Here is a 17,854-nt window from a genome sequence, read left to right on the forward strand (position 1 = left end):
CAGGATCGATGTGCATCTCAGAAAAATTTCTAAAAAGCCAGCGAAGGTTCTCAGTCATGCAAGTAGACCTGTCTGGAAGTTGAGTCACGGCAACTGGACTTCTTTTCCTTTTGATTTGAAATGTTTTGCTGGTTATCCAAGGAGCTTCTTCAGCGAAGATTGAACTGAAGAAGCTACTTGGATAAGTAAAGAAACATTTCAAACCAAAAGGAAAAGAGAGCCAGTTGCCGTGACTCAACTCCTGAACTACTTTTAAAAAACCATTGAAAGCAGTGAAACCAAAGAAGAGTGGAGGTTCTTAAAAACGGCCTCAGAACTATCAATTGCACTGAAAAAAATCAACTTGAAAGCTCCTTTGGTGGTTCTAGAGCAGGGGTCTTCAAACTTGGCCTTTTTATGACTTGTGGACTTCAACTCCCAGAATTCCTCAGCCAGGCACGCTGGGAATTCTGGGAGTTGAAGTCCACAAGTCATAAAAGGGACATAGTTCCCTCACGCTGGCTGAGGAATTCTGGGAGTTGAAGTCCACAAGTCATAAAAGGGTCATAGTTCCCTCACGCTTGCTGAGGAATTCTGGGAGTTGAAGTCCACAAGTCATGAAAGGGCCCAGTTTGAAGACCCCTGTTCTAGAAGAATTCTTACAAGTTGATACCGAGATGGGATTCCCAGAGCCTAGGCAGGCAGGCACAATCTAATATAAAAATAACAAAAGCTTTAAATAATGGGGGGGGGGAAATAATATGCAAGGGCTGCCTTCCAAAACGTAGTCAGGCCAAGTCAGGAATTTTGAATTAATCAGTGTCCCCGTTAGGGTTCCTGTCTAGTTGTGCCTTTTACCTGCTTCCTCCTGCAAAACTTTAAAACTTTATGTTGGCAATCTGCTTTGAAGATCTTTTGAGGCAGCATTTTTGAGGTCTGGCAACTCAAGGGACTTTGGTTGTTTTCTTTCCATATAAAAGGGTCTTATTAGTCAAAAGCAAGACGTTGAATAGTTCTGGAAAGCTGAGTGAAGCCTGTTGAAAGTATAATTAAAGAACTTGATGCTGAGCTGGACCACGTCTTGCTGACTGTGACAGGCTCCACAGATTTTTACCATCTCTTCAAATATACAAATTATGGTCTCTTATCAATTCTGTATGACATTTAATAAAATACTGTGGGAGAAAGAAGTAATAGATAAAGGACCTTTTTAATTGGCTGCTTGTCTCAAGATACACTGTTTAAATAATTCTGGCAATTCTACCTTTAGGAGGAAACACCTGCTTATTTCTTTTATCAAAGCAACACCTGTCTGTTGCTTTCATGTATCTAAAGCAGAAATATTTCCTCAACTTCTCCTGCAGGTTTGACAGTTGGTTTATGGCCTCTTTTTTTTTCTTCCTGCAGTCTGCCAACTTGGCTACAAGGAGGCCTCAGAGTCAGATACAATCAATCAAAAGATTGAGGGTGTTCAAAATATTAAAAAAAAGGTTTTTAGCTAAGGAATAAAATTCTGGTCGTCATCTAACATGGTTGCGTTCTTTATGTTGATCACAACAGAGATTTGTCTCTTCTCTTTCCCCTTCCTCTTTCTTTTTTTTCCCACGGTATGAGAAGGTAAAATCTTTTGTGAATCAAAATACACTAGAGCTGATATAACCAATTAAACTCTTTCCAGGCAATTCAGAAAGAGAAATAATGCTTAAAACATTACATAGAAAAGCTAAATTTCAGTAGAGCCGGCCTCCTGGAGTTTCTTTCCTTTGTTCCAAGTAGCGATCCAGATTTTAAAGCACTCATCTTACGAACTCTTTTTTATTTATTTTTTTTATTTTTGAATTGTCTCAGGAATGGGATCTTTTAACCACCTGTCGATTAATGCAGGAGGGGACTTCCCTTTTCTCTTTTAGAAGTTCATTACTGTTGTGTTACTGCCTTTCGTTGGGTCACTGTGGCAAATTGGCTCACACCCTGCTCTGTGTAACAGATGTTTTGCCTTCTCATTGTTAAGATCGGTTGCTACGCAGCTATGAAAAAGAAGATCTATGCGATGGGAGGTGGTTCCTATGGAAAGCTTTTTGAGTCCGTGGAATGTTATGACCCGAGGACTCAGCAGTGGACGGCCATCTGCCCACTGAAAGAAAGGAGGTTAGTAAGTTATTAAGATTTACTGCCCAGGTTACTAGATAACAGCCATAAAAAAAAGAATGGTTAACCAGTTTAGTGAGTTTGCATAGACTAAAATCCTTTGGGAGATGGTCAGCCGTAAAAATTTAGCAAACAAAAGTTAGACGCTGCTGAACTAGCATCCCCGAAAGCAAAGGATTCTTACTCGTCAGACTTTGCCTTCGCCGTGCAGGAGAATAAGAGGCAGGAATAGCAAGGCAGCAGCTTATGCTAAGGCAGGGGTAGGCAACCTTGGCTCTTTGATGACTCGTGGACTTCAACTCCCAGAATTCCTGAGCCAGCCACGCTGAGGGGAAAAGGAGAGGTTTCCAAGCTGAGCTGTGCTGGCTCAGGAATTCTGGGAGTTGAAGTCCACGAGTCATCAAAGAGCCAAGGTGGCCTTACCCCTGTGCTAAGGAAATGTTCCCACCAAACCCTGGATGAGGTTGGGTGAAATCGCCAAGACAACATGGGAAGGGACTAGTAACATGAGTGCTGAGCTAATGTACATGCTTACGTGTCTTTTTTCAGGTTTGGGGCCGTGGCGTGTGGCGTGGCTTCAGAGCTCTACGTCTTTGGCGGAGTAAGAAGCCGTGATGATAACCAAACCAGCGAGATGGTGACGTGCAAATCTGAATTCTACCACGATGAATTCAAAAGGTAACTCTTTGCCATGCAACGCAGTCTCTTCAACGCTGTAAACGGTTGGCGGTTGCCTTGTTTGGTCCTTGGCAACTTCACCGAAGGAGAGCAATTTTTAAAAGAGCTGAACCTGGGGAATTGTCAGTTGTTCTCCCTCTAGCCAATAAAGTCGCTTTTGATTGATTATCTCTGCAGATAATCCTTCTCAGTCTTGTCACTTGGTTTCTTCAGTTGGCTTCAGATCTGGGTCTTTGGCGGGGGAAGCAAATAATTGCTAAAGCCCTTTCCCTTCAAAGGAAATGCATCTTGCGGCATTAGAACATTTGAGTGCAGCCTGCCCTCGTACAAAGAAAGTGGCAGGAGTATTAATATATATAGTCTAGCCAGCTTGATTTTTGATCTGAATCTACAATGATTTATAAATTGCATGGCTTCCAATCCTTACTTTTATAAGGTTGCGTAAAACTTTCACTAGCTTCCCAGAGCATGTTAAGTGCAAGCCAAGCATCCTTCGTTGAAGCATCAATCAATCAAATCTTTGTTCGGCTGTAGACCAGCATGTGGAATACAGAAATCACAGTTAATTAAAATGAAATATAAAAGAAAAGTAATGTGCAGATAGAGAGTTGAAGACAGACAGACAGACAGACAGACAGACACACACACACACACACAGGTGGGATTCAGCCGGTTCGCACCACTTCGGCAGAACCGGTAGCTAATTTTTTGTTGCCCAGGCCCAGAATGGACTTCTGGAAGCGGCATCCGTGCAGAGAACCGGTGGTTCCCCTATTTGAATCCCACCACTGGATGGATGGACGCTCTAAACTAAGAGGGATTAAAGTTAATCCTACAGCATCAAGTGCAGGATATTGAGGAATACATGACTATAGACAGAGCGTATGAACCATGAAACCTGCTGCAACCTTTGGAAAGCTCATACACCTCCTTGAACGGTGTTCCTCCTTGTCTGAGAATGCAAGGGCAAGCCTTCTTCTGTGTAAACCAGGTTAAGAAGCAAATCCCGCTGGGATTCCTGGAATGCCACTACATTATTGTAAGAACAATGTTCTTCAAACTTGGCTGCTCTGTGGATTTCAACTCCAGAATCCAAGAGCTCTTCTGAATTCTTTGCACAACCCTAGTAGGTTATACATAATAATAATAACAACAACAATAACAGTTGGAAGGGACCTTGGAGGTCATCTAGTCCAGGCAAGAAACCCTATACCATTTCAGGCTGTCCAGTGCCTTCTTAATACCTGACATGATAATATTGAATATCGGAGAAGTAGCACTATAATAATGTCATTTAAGCTTTTTTTTGTGTGCTCTGGGCATGTTTGTGGTCATTACAGTACAGGTAGTCCTCGACTTACAACTGTTTGCTTGGTGACTTTTTAAAGTTACAGTGACGCTGACAAGAGTGACTTATGACCGTTTCTCCCACTTAAAACCAATGCAGCAACTCCATGGTCCAGATGAGCAACTGACTCACATTTATGACAGTCATAGTGTCCCAGGGCCACGAGATTCCCCCCTTTTGCGCCCTTCTGACAGTCGGCAGCGTCAGTGGGGAAGGCAGATTCAGGTAACAACCGTGTCACCAGCTTAACAACTGTGGCAAGGAAGGTCGTAAAATGGGGCACTTAACAAAGGTCTCACTTAACCACAGAAATGTTGAGGTCAGTTGTGGCCGTTAAGTCGAGGGCTTCCTGTATCTGCAATGCAATATGTCTTATTGCTATCAGCCAGAAGAGGGCGCTCTGGTACTGCAAAAGAAGCTGTGAGGATTTCAGGAAATGGCTACTAGCTTATGAGAAGGGATCTCCTGTTGATTACCATGGATTGCTCAGTCAACTTTTGTGTTGTTGTAACTCTTGTGCTATTCTGTACAGGAGTTGAATTCCAAACTTTTTTTTTGGATGTGTAACTCCTTAACCCTGCACCATTACTATACCTTCTCTGGTTCTCAAATTGGAATATTGAAGAATTGATGCAGGATACTTTGCTGCCTGAAATTGGGGGAGTAGGGACTTGTACCCCTTGCACATTTCCACCCTTCAGGGCTGAGATATTCAGGTCGAGACCAGGTATTTACCCAGAGGTGACAGACAGTGCCAGGAGGATGGCTTCCCGTAAAATATATAGCAGCAACCAATATTAATTTTCAGCCATCTGATAATGATCTAAAATCTCTGCCTGAAGGGGTGAGGCCATCCTGTCTCATGACTGGATGAATGTTCTCTTCTTCCAAATAACCTTGTTCAGGCTCCGCAGATATAGCTAGTCCTCAACTTACAGTCATTCGTTTAGCAACCATTCAGAGTTGAAATTCGTGAAGATCGAAATTCGGACGCTTGGCATGTATGACGGTTGCACTGTCCTATGATCACCATTCCCAGCCGGCTTCTGACAAGCAAAGTCGGTGGAGGTGGGGCAGAAGCTTAATAATAGCATGGTTCACTTACCAGCTGTGCCCAAAAGGTCATAAAATGGGGCAAAACTCACACAACTGCCTCGCTTAGCAGCGATAATTTTGGACTCAAATGTGGATCGTAAATCGAGGTAAGAAAACCATGAAAGCAAAGAAAGTGATGAAGACAAATGCAAAACAATCTTGTATTGAACCGCCTTTTATGCTGCTGCTGCTGCTTAGCTTGGTCCAGCCCTGTTTATTGTACCTGACGGTGATTCTTTGAGATTCAAGCTAGAAATATTTTCCAGAGATGCTTCCTGAAATATTTTGATCAGGAGGAACAGGAAGTCGAATGTCAAACCCTCTGTACGAGAGAACTTGCACTCTGTCACTGATTCGCCCAGCGTATTAAATAAAGCGTGAAATGCAGCAAAACAGGAAGTACGTAAATCTATTTCTGGTGCTTTCGTCTGCAAATTCTATAAAAGCCGCATCCACCTGTTGCTGTCTTGCCTGCAACAGAGGATTCTGAGAATATTTGAGAAAAAATTGAGAAAGTTTTCCAGCAGATCATCACCTCGGTGTGAAGTATAGCATTGGTTTTAAAATCCTTCAGAAGGATTTTAGGGCACCCCGTGAGCAATTTGCAAATAGATTCATTCTTTTTTAAGTCTTCCTTTGTTGCCTCTCTCTGCAGATGGATCTATCTGAGTGATCAGAATTTATGCATCCCAGCCAGTTCCTCATTTGTGTATGGAGCTGTGCCTATCGGGGCCAGCATATATGTGATCGGGGATCTGGATACAGGTCAGTGGCCAAACCGGTAACACGGTTGTTGTATTTTTAATCATACATCGCATTGCTACAAGTTAGGCTACTCAAGCAAGAACAAAATGTTAAAATTCAGAATTAAAAGGCCGGGGTGGGCCTTCAAGGACCTTCACATCTTATAGTTTAGCTGGATGTGTGAAATACGATTAGTTTCTTGTTTAAAAATGTAAATTTCTCTTCAGTAATCAAGCTGCAAGTTTATCCTCAGTCACAAGTAGGCCATTACTACACCAACTACTCCAGTTAAGTGTCTTTTGGAAAGCTACACTGATTTATAGGTGCTGCCCTTAATCACCATGTTAAATATTCCCCCTTTGTTTCCCATCTTAATATTTCATTTGGTTGTGCCCTTTTTGGTAATACACCAGAGCTGCTTAATCCAGTTGAAAGCAATATGATTTGGGTTATCAAAAAACTAAACCAAACCGCTAAGACAGGGGTCTTCAAACTCGGCCCTTTTATGACTCGTGGACTTCAACTCCCAGAATTTCTCAGCCAGCATGCCTGGCTGAGGAATTCTGGGACTTGAAGTCCATGAGTCATAAAAGGGCCGAGTTTGAAGATCTTTGCAGAGAAGACAGTCTTACAGCCACGAAAGATTTTACTTGAGCATCGTTCGGGAAGGAGACAAGCAGGACAAGTTCATTTGTACCGATTATAGAAGCTGGACACTGGCCTTTGCTTTGTTTTTTTTCATGCTCGTTATCATTGGTGGTCCATACCAATTTGCATTCTCAGAACAGATGTTTCTGCCAATGTATAATGGCTTCTGGCATTCTCTACCAGGTTGGCACAGATTGCTAACAGACTCTTAAAAATCAGAGTGTCCCTTCAGGATCATTAGAAATTACGCCATCGAACGGCGCCTCGTAGTCTTCCATTACTAACCGTGCAGCTGGCGTCTTCCCAAAGAAACTGGTTCAAATGCCTCAATACCAGCCACTTTGCAAGAGGCAAAGCAATTCACGTCTTATTCCTTAATTATTCTCCAACCCTTTACAACAAACAGTTTAAAAAGCAGATACAGATACCAGGATAACAGAGTTGGAAGGGACCCTGGAGGTCCTCTAGTCCATTCCCTGCTCGAGCAAGAGACCCTATACTATTAATATTCTTGGGATGTGAACTATTCACGCTTGTGAATAGTTCACTTGGTAGGAGTTCTTTTCGGCTTACTTTTTTATTATTATTAAGTTTTGTTATAAAACAAAAATAAAGAAAAAAAATTGAAAGAAAGAAGTGCAAAGGGAAGACAAATACCGACTTGTGATGTTTTTCAGTGCAGTAAAATACAAACACACAAAAAAATACAACCTCAGTATTTTGCTTTGACGACATTTTAAGCCAACTCTCCAATAACAAAATCAGCTTTGCTGGCTGAGGAATTATGGGAGTTGAAGTCCACAAGTCTTAAAAGTTGCCAAGGTTGAGGACCCCTGTTCTAATCAGCAAAACGTACAATCAGAATTTTATTTTTTTCCCCCACTTCAAGCAAAAAGTCTAGAAGTTGTTTCCAAGTAGGAACAAAACTAGATAAATCCTTCTCTTTCATTGAAACAGATACAACAATAAGATAATAGGTCATAGGTCATAAATCATAGTTAACCATTAATCATAAGATACAAATAAATCGTAAATCAATAGGAGAAGATAGGAAAGATGAGAAAAATGCTGATAGCAATACAGCCTACTACATCTTTAGGCCTAAGATAGTGCTGTGGGAATTAAGTGTTCAGCAATCTAAAAGGTGAAAGATTTATACAATCTGAAGAGAAACCAGAGATCTGTGTATGTGGGCCTGATTGGGGTAGATTGCAGGGGTGACACCAAAATATAATTTTATCATATTTGATCTATATCTTAAATTATTGTATTCTATTCCAATTTCATTTTAGACTGTATTTTATCCCAATTTCATTTCATTTCATTTTATTCCAATTTCATTTTAAACTGTATTTTATCTAATTCCATTTTAAGTTGCTTTTATCAAATTTTAGTAATCATTTGTTTCTGGAACGTCACACTTTGGTACGGCCAAGGGCTAATCAATCTATCAGTCAATCAAATAAATAAATAAGCTATGCAAGTTAAAAAAAAAACAAAACCACAGGGCTGCTTTAAAGCGTTCAGCAGCGTGACTTTCAACTTTATCTACCTCTACGTTTGACTTTTCTAAAAGATGCCAAACGCTTCTGTACTGAATGCCTTGCCGTTGAATTCGGTTTGGCTTTTCGTTTTTTTCAAAGTGGCTTCTTCGAGGCTGTCGACTTTCCCAAACTAACCCTGCCGTTCGATAGGTACCAGCTACGATTACGTTCGAGAATTCCGAAGAAGCACCGGGACGTGGCACCCTACGAAACCTCTCTTCCCATCCTACCTTCGCCACACCGGATGCGCAGCTTTGCGCATAGCCAACTGCAAACTCTTCCGTCTGCAACTCCAACAAGGGTTACTCCTCTCGCTCCGTGCCCGCGTCCCTTCTCCTTGACCGTCCTTCAAGCAGCAGCCGGGAAGAGCGTTAAGAGAAAGTCCATTGTAATGCTATAGCTTTCTATAATGGAGAAGCAAACATCTTGCAGCAGAAATTTAAACAGTATGCTCGGCATTGGTATGATAACCCTTCTAACTTTTCTTTAATTGCTCAAATGCTTACGCCTCGGCCCATTCTTTGGGGCTCGTTGTGGAAAAATGGGAGTCAGTGAGTGGTCCAGTTATTTACAGAGGTTAAGCCGCACGGCTGGGGCTGTGCCTTTGCTCCCAACGAAGAATAATAGTGTAAAATAAAAACCTGTGGAAATGGGGCACCAACTGCAGGAGGTCTTTTCACCGAGGGGGACTGGTTGTGAGTAGCAACGTTGTGCTGACCTAGGGCAGCATGGTTGGCACGCGATACACTGAATGAAAATCAAATCTCCCTGCGATGCCAAAAGACACTTTTAGCTCCACTGGGAGGAAAACAGGCAAGTGAACTTTGATTTCACAGCTTACTTTGCAATTTGGAGGCCTCTGCCCGAAAGGACAGAATGACACGTTAAGCCATTGTTCACACTTTTTTTTTATTATTACTAGGATATATATATATATATTTTAATGGAATGGACTAAACTCTAAACCAAGCCAAGTGTTGTACCGTGAAAGGGAACTAAACATGATTACATAGATCTTTCATATTTGTGGATCACCTTGCAGCTATTGTGGACCTCAGGAACGGATCTCAAATGATGAGATGGGTGGTGATGAATTTCAGAAGTGCCATACATTGTTACGAATGGGGCAGATAGCATATATTTGAGGAGGGTAGGGGGGGGTTCCGGGGTCAGAAGAGCGATAACACAAGGAGAATATTTCCAAACATTATGAATAAAAGATGCTGCAAGTTTCCAGGAGTAAAAAAAAATATTCCTAAACGGTTGTATTACGGATGAAAAGCAGATGATCTTTTTTTTAATCTTGTAAAGCGGGAGAGGGGTCGGTGAAATTATTAATACGTTTCAGACACTTGTCTGGAGAATTATATGGGGATCAAAGGTTGGTGTAAAAATTACCTCTTTCTAAGAAAATTGTGCTGAATATTGTTAATACCATTACAGTGAAGGTTTTATTTTTATTTTCCATTTTATAAGTTTATTTTTTGATCATAAATATTAATATTTAATTAGAATATAGATAATTTGCTAGTGACAATACTGTTTACCTTTCTACTTAAGGATTATTTTATTACGTTGTTAATGAAGCTCTGCAACCTGAAAGCAAAACAAAAAAAAAGGGGTCAAACCATTGAAATATTCCATGGTCTTGCTCTGCAGATGCTGGAATGGCATTGTTGCAACATTGTTTTTCGTTGTACATGTGTGCCCAGTAATGCATATTATTGGGCCAGATGTTTACAGCAGGGTCCTTCAAACTTGGCCCTTTTATGACTTGTGAACTTCAACTCCCAGAATTCCTCAGCCAGGCATGCTGGCTGAGGAATTCTGGGAGTTGAAGTCCACAAGTCATAAAAGGGCCAAGTTTGAAGACCCCTGGTTTACAGTAATGTGAATCCAGTGGAATTTTCTGTGGATGTCTTAGAGCACATCTTGGGGTGCCAGATGTTCCTGAAATGCAGTTCCCATCGTCCTTCGTGGCAGAAGGTTGGGGTCTCAACACTTGCGGTTTCAGAATGTGAAGGTCCCCGTTCCTCCACATTCTGGAGGAGGAATGTCGACCTCCAGATTGTGGACCTTTCTCCACCTGATCTCAGAAAGTCCATATTTTGACAGGCTGTAATCGGTAGACAACAGTAAGACAACATCGAGGGTCAAAATCAAATCCTAAGCCCATTTTAAAGTTTTGTTTCTGTTGCAAGACACGATCTGCTATGCATTCCTTCGTAGGTCTACTCACCGATCTATAACCATTCAAACTGTTGAGGGCTTGTTTTCACATCAGAAGCACATGCTCACCATGCTCTCCATCTGTTAGCTGGATCTTGTTCTTCCTTCAAAAAGTCCATTCATGCAACATTTAGATAAAGGATGCACATTTATGTCCCAGTGGCTGCAAATATTGTTCCAAGTTCTGGGTTTTTGTTGTTTTTTTAACGTCAGAAATACTTTGGAAGATTTGAGAAGATGCTCCTTAGAGCACTCCATCTTGTAAAGCAGGGGAGTCCAACCTTGGCAACTTTAAGACTCGCGCTGGGGAATTCTGGGAGTTGAAGTCCACAACTCTTAAAGTTGCCAAGGTTGGACTCCCCTGTCCTCAAAAGTCTTCTAATAGTTCTTCTCTCTTGTCTTAGTGGAATAGGGGTCTTTTTCTTCCTAGTCCACTATTTCCCCTCCTGACAATCCCCAACCACTTTTCCTGGCAATTTAATGCAAGGGACACTCATCAAGGCCTTCCTTGAGTTGCTTCTGGCTCTATTGATCTAAACCAGGGGTCGGCAACCGGAAAAAGGAAAAGAGCCACTCAGAACCGGTTCCATCACAGAAACAAAAAAGTGGGAGCCGCAAAAAGTGCGTGCGCGCGCGCCCACTCACGCGCATGTGCAAAAAACATTTTGCACGTGCGCAAAATGGGAGGCACCTGCGCGGCGACGGGTCTCCCCTTTGGAGAGGTGCGTGCTGTCCCTTTTGGAGACCTGCCGTGTTCGTCAAACATGGACGAACGCGGCAGCTGTGCAAACGGGACGGCAGTTTGGGAGAGGTGCGCGCGCACCTCCGCCCTTCGGAAAGGTGCGCGCGCACCTCTCGGAACGGGCGATGCCACTCTCCATTTGGAGAGGTGCGCGCGCACCACTGCCCGTTCGAAGAGGTGCGCGCTCACCGGGCGACTGGGAGCCGCAGGAGACGGCTCAAACAGCCGCATGCGGCTCCGGAGCCGCAGGTTGCCGACCCGTGATCTAAACAATTGAAGTAAACAATACCCCAATCAAAGATCTGCCAAACAAGCTAACAGTAAACAGCCCAACCAAAGAACCTCTTAAGATCACCCTCACCAATACTTGACAGGTCAAGCCACCAGAATATAATTTGAGAGGGACCCCCATTCCCTGCTAGCACTGATGATGTTACTTAGTTGGGTCGTGAAACATCTGCAAGAAAACAACCAAGCTCAGAGAGCACCAAGGATCCCTCATTTCAACCCCGAGCTACAAATATTCTCTTTTATCCCTTGGTCTTTTAATATCCAAAACCTAGAGAACAATCCCATTTCTTCATTCATTGTCTTTTCTTGGGATTCCCTCCAGTATGATTCCATTCCAACAGGAGCAAAATAAGAATAATGGATTGGAAAGCGTAAAATAAATAAGAAAAGGAGAAGCATTTGTCACCTGAAATGGGCTGAATGTTGGTGATCACCCGTATGGTGTTCTGTCTCTCCTTTTTATTGGCAGTTCCTCTTTTTTGAATGGGAAGTGTGTGTTTTCAAGTCGGCCGTTTCTAAGTTTTGCTTTTGTTTTTATTATCTCCTCTCCATTGGAAGTCCTCAGCAAAAGCACATTGATTCCTTTGACTGAAAACTCTCTTTATCTTCTTACGTGCACTCTCCTAATTCTTGGTAGTGATTGTTGCCTAGGTGTACCTATAAAATGCTAGACCACCATCTTCAGAAGCAAGACTCCGTACTTTTGAACTGAATGATGTTAGGAAGGATCTTTGCTTGGTTTCCTTGAGAATCAAAGGGCTTGGAGTTAATTTCATTTCAAAATATTAAAGACGAAGTTCCTTGCTAACCAAACAGGTATAGTAAGGAGATATGCAATTACGGTGTTGTTGTTGTTTTTCCCTTTCGTTTTCTCTAGAAGCCAGCTTTTGACTTTTTTGCACAGGAGGTAATTTACAATGCTTCAGCTGCAGTGACATCACTTAATAATAGCATTGCATTAAGGGGTATAGCGGGCTGATTGGGCAATTAAAATATGACTGATAGTTGCTTACAAGAGTAAATGGCATCCCAAAACAAATTAAATTGGTACCTTTCTAGGAACTACGTAAGAAGCTTTTCATAAAGGAAATTCTGTCGGACAAATACGTTCAGTTAATATGATTCATTTGCTGACTTTGGCTTAAGATTTTCATTCATAAAGATTGTGCCGTGATTCAACATGATTCCCATCAGCCCGTAGAATATTTTCCTGACTTGAGGTCTTGATGCCAAACTAGACACCAAGCCAGTCAATCTTGCATCTTAAAATCAAGTTGCTGCTGCTTCGCTTATATATAGCAGGGTTTCATGATGAAGGAAGAGATTTCCCCTCTCAAAAAAAAAAATCGGTCCTGAATCTGCGTTTCTGCTGGGGAGAAGGTAATTCAAGAAGAAAAACAGGAAGGTTTTCCCTCCCAATACTATTTTATACATGTTTGCTGTGTTTAGTTTTACTTTTTAAAAGTCCTGGGGTGGGGTGGGGGCTTGGTTCTTTTTTTAAAAAAAAGTTCCATTGTGTTTAGCTCAGAATGTTATTCCCATATCCTGAAATTTTTCAAGTAGTCATATGCCTAGGCTGCCGCTAATAGCATGGACAGCAGCTGTTCATATATATTTTTTTCAGAGTGTATTGTGATTCACCTATTTTACAACACAAGTCACAACGATTTGTCCGCCTTTGGCAAATTGCATTTTAGAGTTTGGAAAGATCAACAAACAGGGCATGCTGAAATTGGCTCTGAATGTCTGGTTTACAATAGTCAAACATTCATTTTGTTTTTAAAAAAAAACAAGCATGAACGGTGGTGAAAAAGACACTCCATTCCTCGTATTATCTCTGTCTTAGCTCTGAAATGATTAAAACACCCTCCAAAGATGCAAATGTGAAGATTTGCTTGTGTAATGTATCTTCTCTCTTCCATAGTTACCTCAATAGTTTTCAAAATCACAGAGCTGATGTTTGTCCCAAGCAATGCACTACAAAAGCTTGCAGTGAGTGCCAACTTTTTGCTGTTCTTTTTCAATACAGGTGCTTCTAAACTCATCAATTAAAGTGCAGGGATATTACGGTAATGAGGTCTACCGTAAAAACTGTTTAAATGACAACTGTGCAAGTTCTTCTCATTTGTCTTAATTTTGTCCAAATGGCCTTGGACAACCTCTCTGCAATGGGCAGTTCTGTCCCTTTGCTATAATAGTGCCATCCTTGGAAATGAATAATGAGTCCTGTTCCTTTTTATTTCAACAGACTCTAGGGCAGGGGTCTTCAAACTTGGCCCTTTTATGACTTGCGGGCTTCAACTCTCAGAATGCCTGGCTGAGGAGTTCTGGGAGTTGAAGTCCACAAGTCATAAAAGGGCCAGGTTTGAAGACCCCTGCTCTAGGGCAAGCCAACGGCATAGGGCTTAGAAAAGATTGCATCCACACATGCACTAGAACTGCCTCTCTCCAGGGCAGAACCATCATACTTGGTAATGAGTAATTGGCTGGCCCGGTTCTTAGGAATTGTATGTAGTTCCTATTACAAATGGTGGCAGAGAGCAACATCCCAGAATGCCAGCTTACAATGTTGCTTATTGTATTAATCTATTTTATTCGATTAATAGATGGTTCCATCTCAGGCTGAGAAACTCTTTAGCCCTAAGTGGCCCTAAGGAGAACAGAGTTGTTGATCAGAGATGCACTTGGTATGGTACAACCTGCGTGTATCTTTTATTAGTTTTCCTTTCTCCGTTTTCAGCAGACTTGGAGAGCATTGTGGCTAAGTTTGGAAAACTGCATTTTTCTGATGTTTCTGCAGTATTCTTTGAATGGACTTGCAACAGGATCCACCTCTCTACCTGTGTAAGGATAGTTTTAAAGCCCCACCCGTTGACCCACAACTGAGAAGATTTCCCTTGAGTTTGTCTGTCATTCTGGTTTAAAAATCTGGATTTATCAAATTCTGTTCTCATTTATTAAGGTCACGAGCATATTTTATTGTATTCTGAATATGAAACTGACAAAACCAACCGAATGTTGCTGTTTTTCCTCTTCGTTTTTTCCCCTGAATGATTCTAGTATCCATCAGTTAATTGTTTATTCCCAATTCAGCACCTTGAGCTCTTCATAATTTCAGCTCAGTTAAACAGTCTATGACAGGGGTCTTCAAACTTGGCCCTTTTATGACTTGTGGACTTCAACTCCCAGAATTCCTCAGCCAGCTTTGCTGGCTGAGGAATTCTGGGAGTTGAAGTCCACAAGTCATAAAAGGGCCAAGTTTGAGGACCCCTGGTCTATGAGCTACCAAGTTCTGCCCCTGCAGAATAAGGTGGTAGGGCATGTTTGAAATTTCTTGGAGGTTAGTTTTTTTGGTTATAAGTCTTGTCATTTACTGTCTGATAAAATAAGTACTGAACCTGTTAGAATTAACTAAAGCACCCAAGTGCCTAACATGACGAGTAGAAAAGGTTCCCCAGGTCAATGGAGATAAAAGAGCTGAATATAAAGCAGATAAATTAAATGTATTAAAAATTATCTTTAATCGTTAAAGCCCATATTTATCATTGCCATCTGCTGCCTATTGGGTCAGAGAGAATTGTCTACCAACTAATGAAATGCAGTAAAAAGTCTGGGAAAAAAATGTAGGAAAACAAGAAATGCGACTATTGACTATTATTTTAATTTGTCCCGGGTCAGCTGGATGCTAATTCTATCCTGCAGGTTTTAGCGTATAACCCTTTTAGAGAAAGAAAATTGCACATTAAATGATCAGTTGATTTGAAACTGATTATAAATATAAAATATAGCTTCAATTTTTATGTTCTCGCTGAAGGTTCACAGCTCGCTCTAAGATGTTTTTGCTTTTAAGTAGTTACAAGCTATAAGTGATAATAGTTACCGGTCTACCACTTGTAATATTACTAATGTTGTGGTAACTATGCTGTAAGCCTGAGGCTATAGCTTGAACCAAAATGGAAAGTCGTGTTGCAAAGACAATGTCAATCTTGATAAAACCAGTTCTCTGCAGAATTTAAATTCTCTACCAAGTTCGAAGGACCTCATTAGTCACGGAAGTAACTTTTAGCGAACAGAAAAACCAAACTACAGCAAGGGTTTGGTCTCAGCTGTAACAATGTAAATGACCCATGAGAGTGTGTTTTTTTTCTTGAATTTGTACAGTCAACTATGGCAAAAAAAAAGGGGGGGGGAAATAGCGTGCTGATTAAAGAGGAAATTTATAGCTTTTGCTTTTCAGGACAAGAATAATAATCAGCATGGATGCAATGCTAAACTTTGCTCGCTGTATTTAGTATAATTAGTCGAGGTTTTTTTCTACTTGACACCAAGAGCCCTGATCTTTTATTCTTAATGGTGCTGTTTTTTTTACATATTAAATTTTGTCCATTCGGTTTGAAAATATTAACTGTAGGTGAATATTAACACTTACTAGCCAGTTACCGGATTGCTTCTCCTGTGTTTAGTTGAAGTGGCATGGCCAGCAGTTAAGGATTCTAAAAGTTAACACGGAATTTGTATTTTATTTTGACTTCTTTAATCCTCTTTGTGGTATCCACATTTTATCAGCTGGCACTTTGGGGGGGGGGGGGTTGTGTGTGGGGGTTTTCCTTTTTCAACCCTGTAATTTGCTTGCTGTCTTAGCGTCACTTGTTAAAAAAGCAAAATTGGATCCTAGTTTCCATCACTCATAAATTCCTGGTTTGGTTTTTTTTTTTTGTTTTGTTTCCAAAGCAATGGTTTATGGACTATTATCACAAATACTGGTTTATTCCATAGGAGAATGTTTGCTCTTGTGTTTGTCACTACCCATGAAAGCATGGGTGCCCTGTGTGTTATAATTCATTGTTGGAAAATGTGATTCAACAATGGGAAAAAAAGAAAGTATTGTTCTATGCGCACACATTGTTCTTTAAATTGGCATCTGTATATGTATAATTTTTGTCTGTGGTGGGGCTTTAATTGTTGTTTCCTATTTTCTAGAGGGAGGTTCCCTTCCCCCCCCCTTTTTTTTCTTCTTTTCTAGGTTACACTTATTTTGATTACTTTCCACTCTCAACCTTTTTTGTATATGACAATTTGTTTTTATAGCTTTTTATATAGCGATTATACAGCTACATTGCTTACAGTATTTATGATTCCACAGACTACTTTTTTTGAAAAAAGAAGAAGAAGAAATATTGGTGATGATGTTTCTGACATTTAGTTTTGTTAATGCATAAAGATATGGCTATTCTCTCTCGGGAAGCTGCTTGGTAAATTTAGACACTCCTTTGAATTCAAAGAGGGACGCGGTGGCTCAGTGGGTTAGGACGCTGAGCTTCTTGATCAGAAGGTCGGCAGTTTGGCGGGTTGAATCCCGAGTGCCATGTAACAGAGTGAGCGCCTGTTACTCGTCCCAGCTTCTGCCAACCTAGCAGTTCAAAAGCAAGTAAAAATGCAAGTAGAAAAATAGGGGCCACAACGGTGGGAAGGTAACAGCGTTCCGTGCGCCTTTGGCGTCTAGTCATGCCGGCCACATGACCACGGAGATGTCCTCGGACAAGCGCTGGCTCTTCGGCTTTGAAACGGAGATGAGCACCGGCCCCTAGAGTCGGAAACGACTAGCACGCGCGTGCGGGGGAACCTTTACCTTTTTACCTTTGAATTCAAAATGCCTGTCTTTGGATTATTCCAATACGGTGGGTAACACTCCCAACACAAACGATGTGGTACCAGTCACAGTAGACAGCACACAAACCTAGGTTTACATTTTAATCGGAGAACAAACCCACTTTGCTCCTTCGTACAGGGCTTGTTTAAGCCAGCTTGTCAAGTGCACGTCAAGGCCTAGCAAGAAAGAAGTGCAAAGGGAAGACAAATACCGACTTGCCATGTTTTTCAGTGCAGTAAAATACAAGCACAAAAAAAATACAACCTCAGTATTTTTGCTTTGACAACATTTTAAGCCAATTCTCCAATAACAAAATCAGCTTTGCTGGCTGAGGAATTCTGGGAGTTGAAGTCCACAAGTCTGCCAAGTTTGAAGACCCTTTGCTCTATGCATAGACGAAAGCAGTCAGTGGTGCTTGCCTTGTTCAATTTATTTCTTGCTGCTTATTGTCAAACTCCAGCACCTGACCCAATCTTCAAAGAGAGTTAATTTTTATTCATTTAGGCCAGAGGTCTCCCAATTTGGCAACTTTAAGACTTGTGGATTTCAGTTCCCAGAAACAAGTCTTAAAGTTGGCAGGTTTGGAGACTCCTGATTTAAGCCATCATGACCTAAAAGGGTTAAAACTAGGGGGAAAAAGAGACAGGCTAGCCTTTTTCTGTGTACAGCTTGCTTGCTCCATAACTTTGGGGTCAGTCTTCCATGCTGTTGGTCATGTTAACTGGTTTTTCCACATAGCAATGGTGAAATTCACCTTC

General features: G+C 41.4%; 1 protein-coding gene across 1 annotated transcript in view; it reads left to right on the forward strand.

Moving 5' to 3' along the window:
• GAN (gigaxonin) overlaps positions 1 to 9,333 on the forward strand; it is a 30,610-nt gene extending 21,277 nt beyond the window's left edge. The window contains exons 8-11 of the mRNA XM_081335718.1: positions 1,991 to 2,127; positions 2,677 to 2,805; positions 5,904 to 6,013; positions 8,335 to 9,333. Coding sequence (XP_081191844.1) covers positions 1,991 to 2,127; positions 2,677 to 2,805; positions 5,904 to 6,013; positions 8,335 to 8,525 — 567 coding nt within the window. The 3' untranslated portion in view covers positions 8,526 to 9,333. The remainder of the gene's footprint in view (positions 1 to 1,990; positions 2,128 to 2,676; positions 2,806 to 5,903; positions 6,014 to 8,334) is intronic.
• The last annotated feature ends 8,521 nt before the right edge of the window (positions 9,334 to 17,854 follow it).

The sequence above is a fragment of the Vipera berus genome (genome assembly GCF_964194415.1).
Source record: "Vipera berus genome assembly, chromosome: 10".
Classification (NCBI taxonomy): domain Eukaryota; kingdom Metazoa; phylum Chordata; class Lepidosauria; order Squamata; family Viperidae; genus Vipera; species Vipera berus.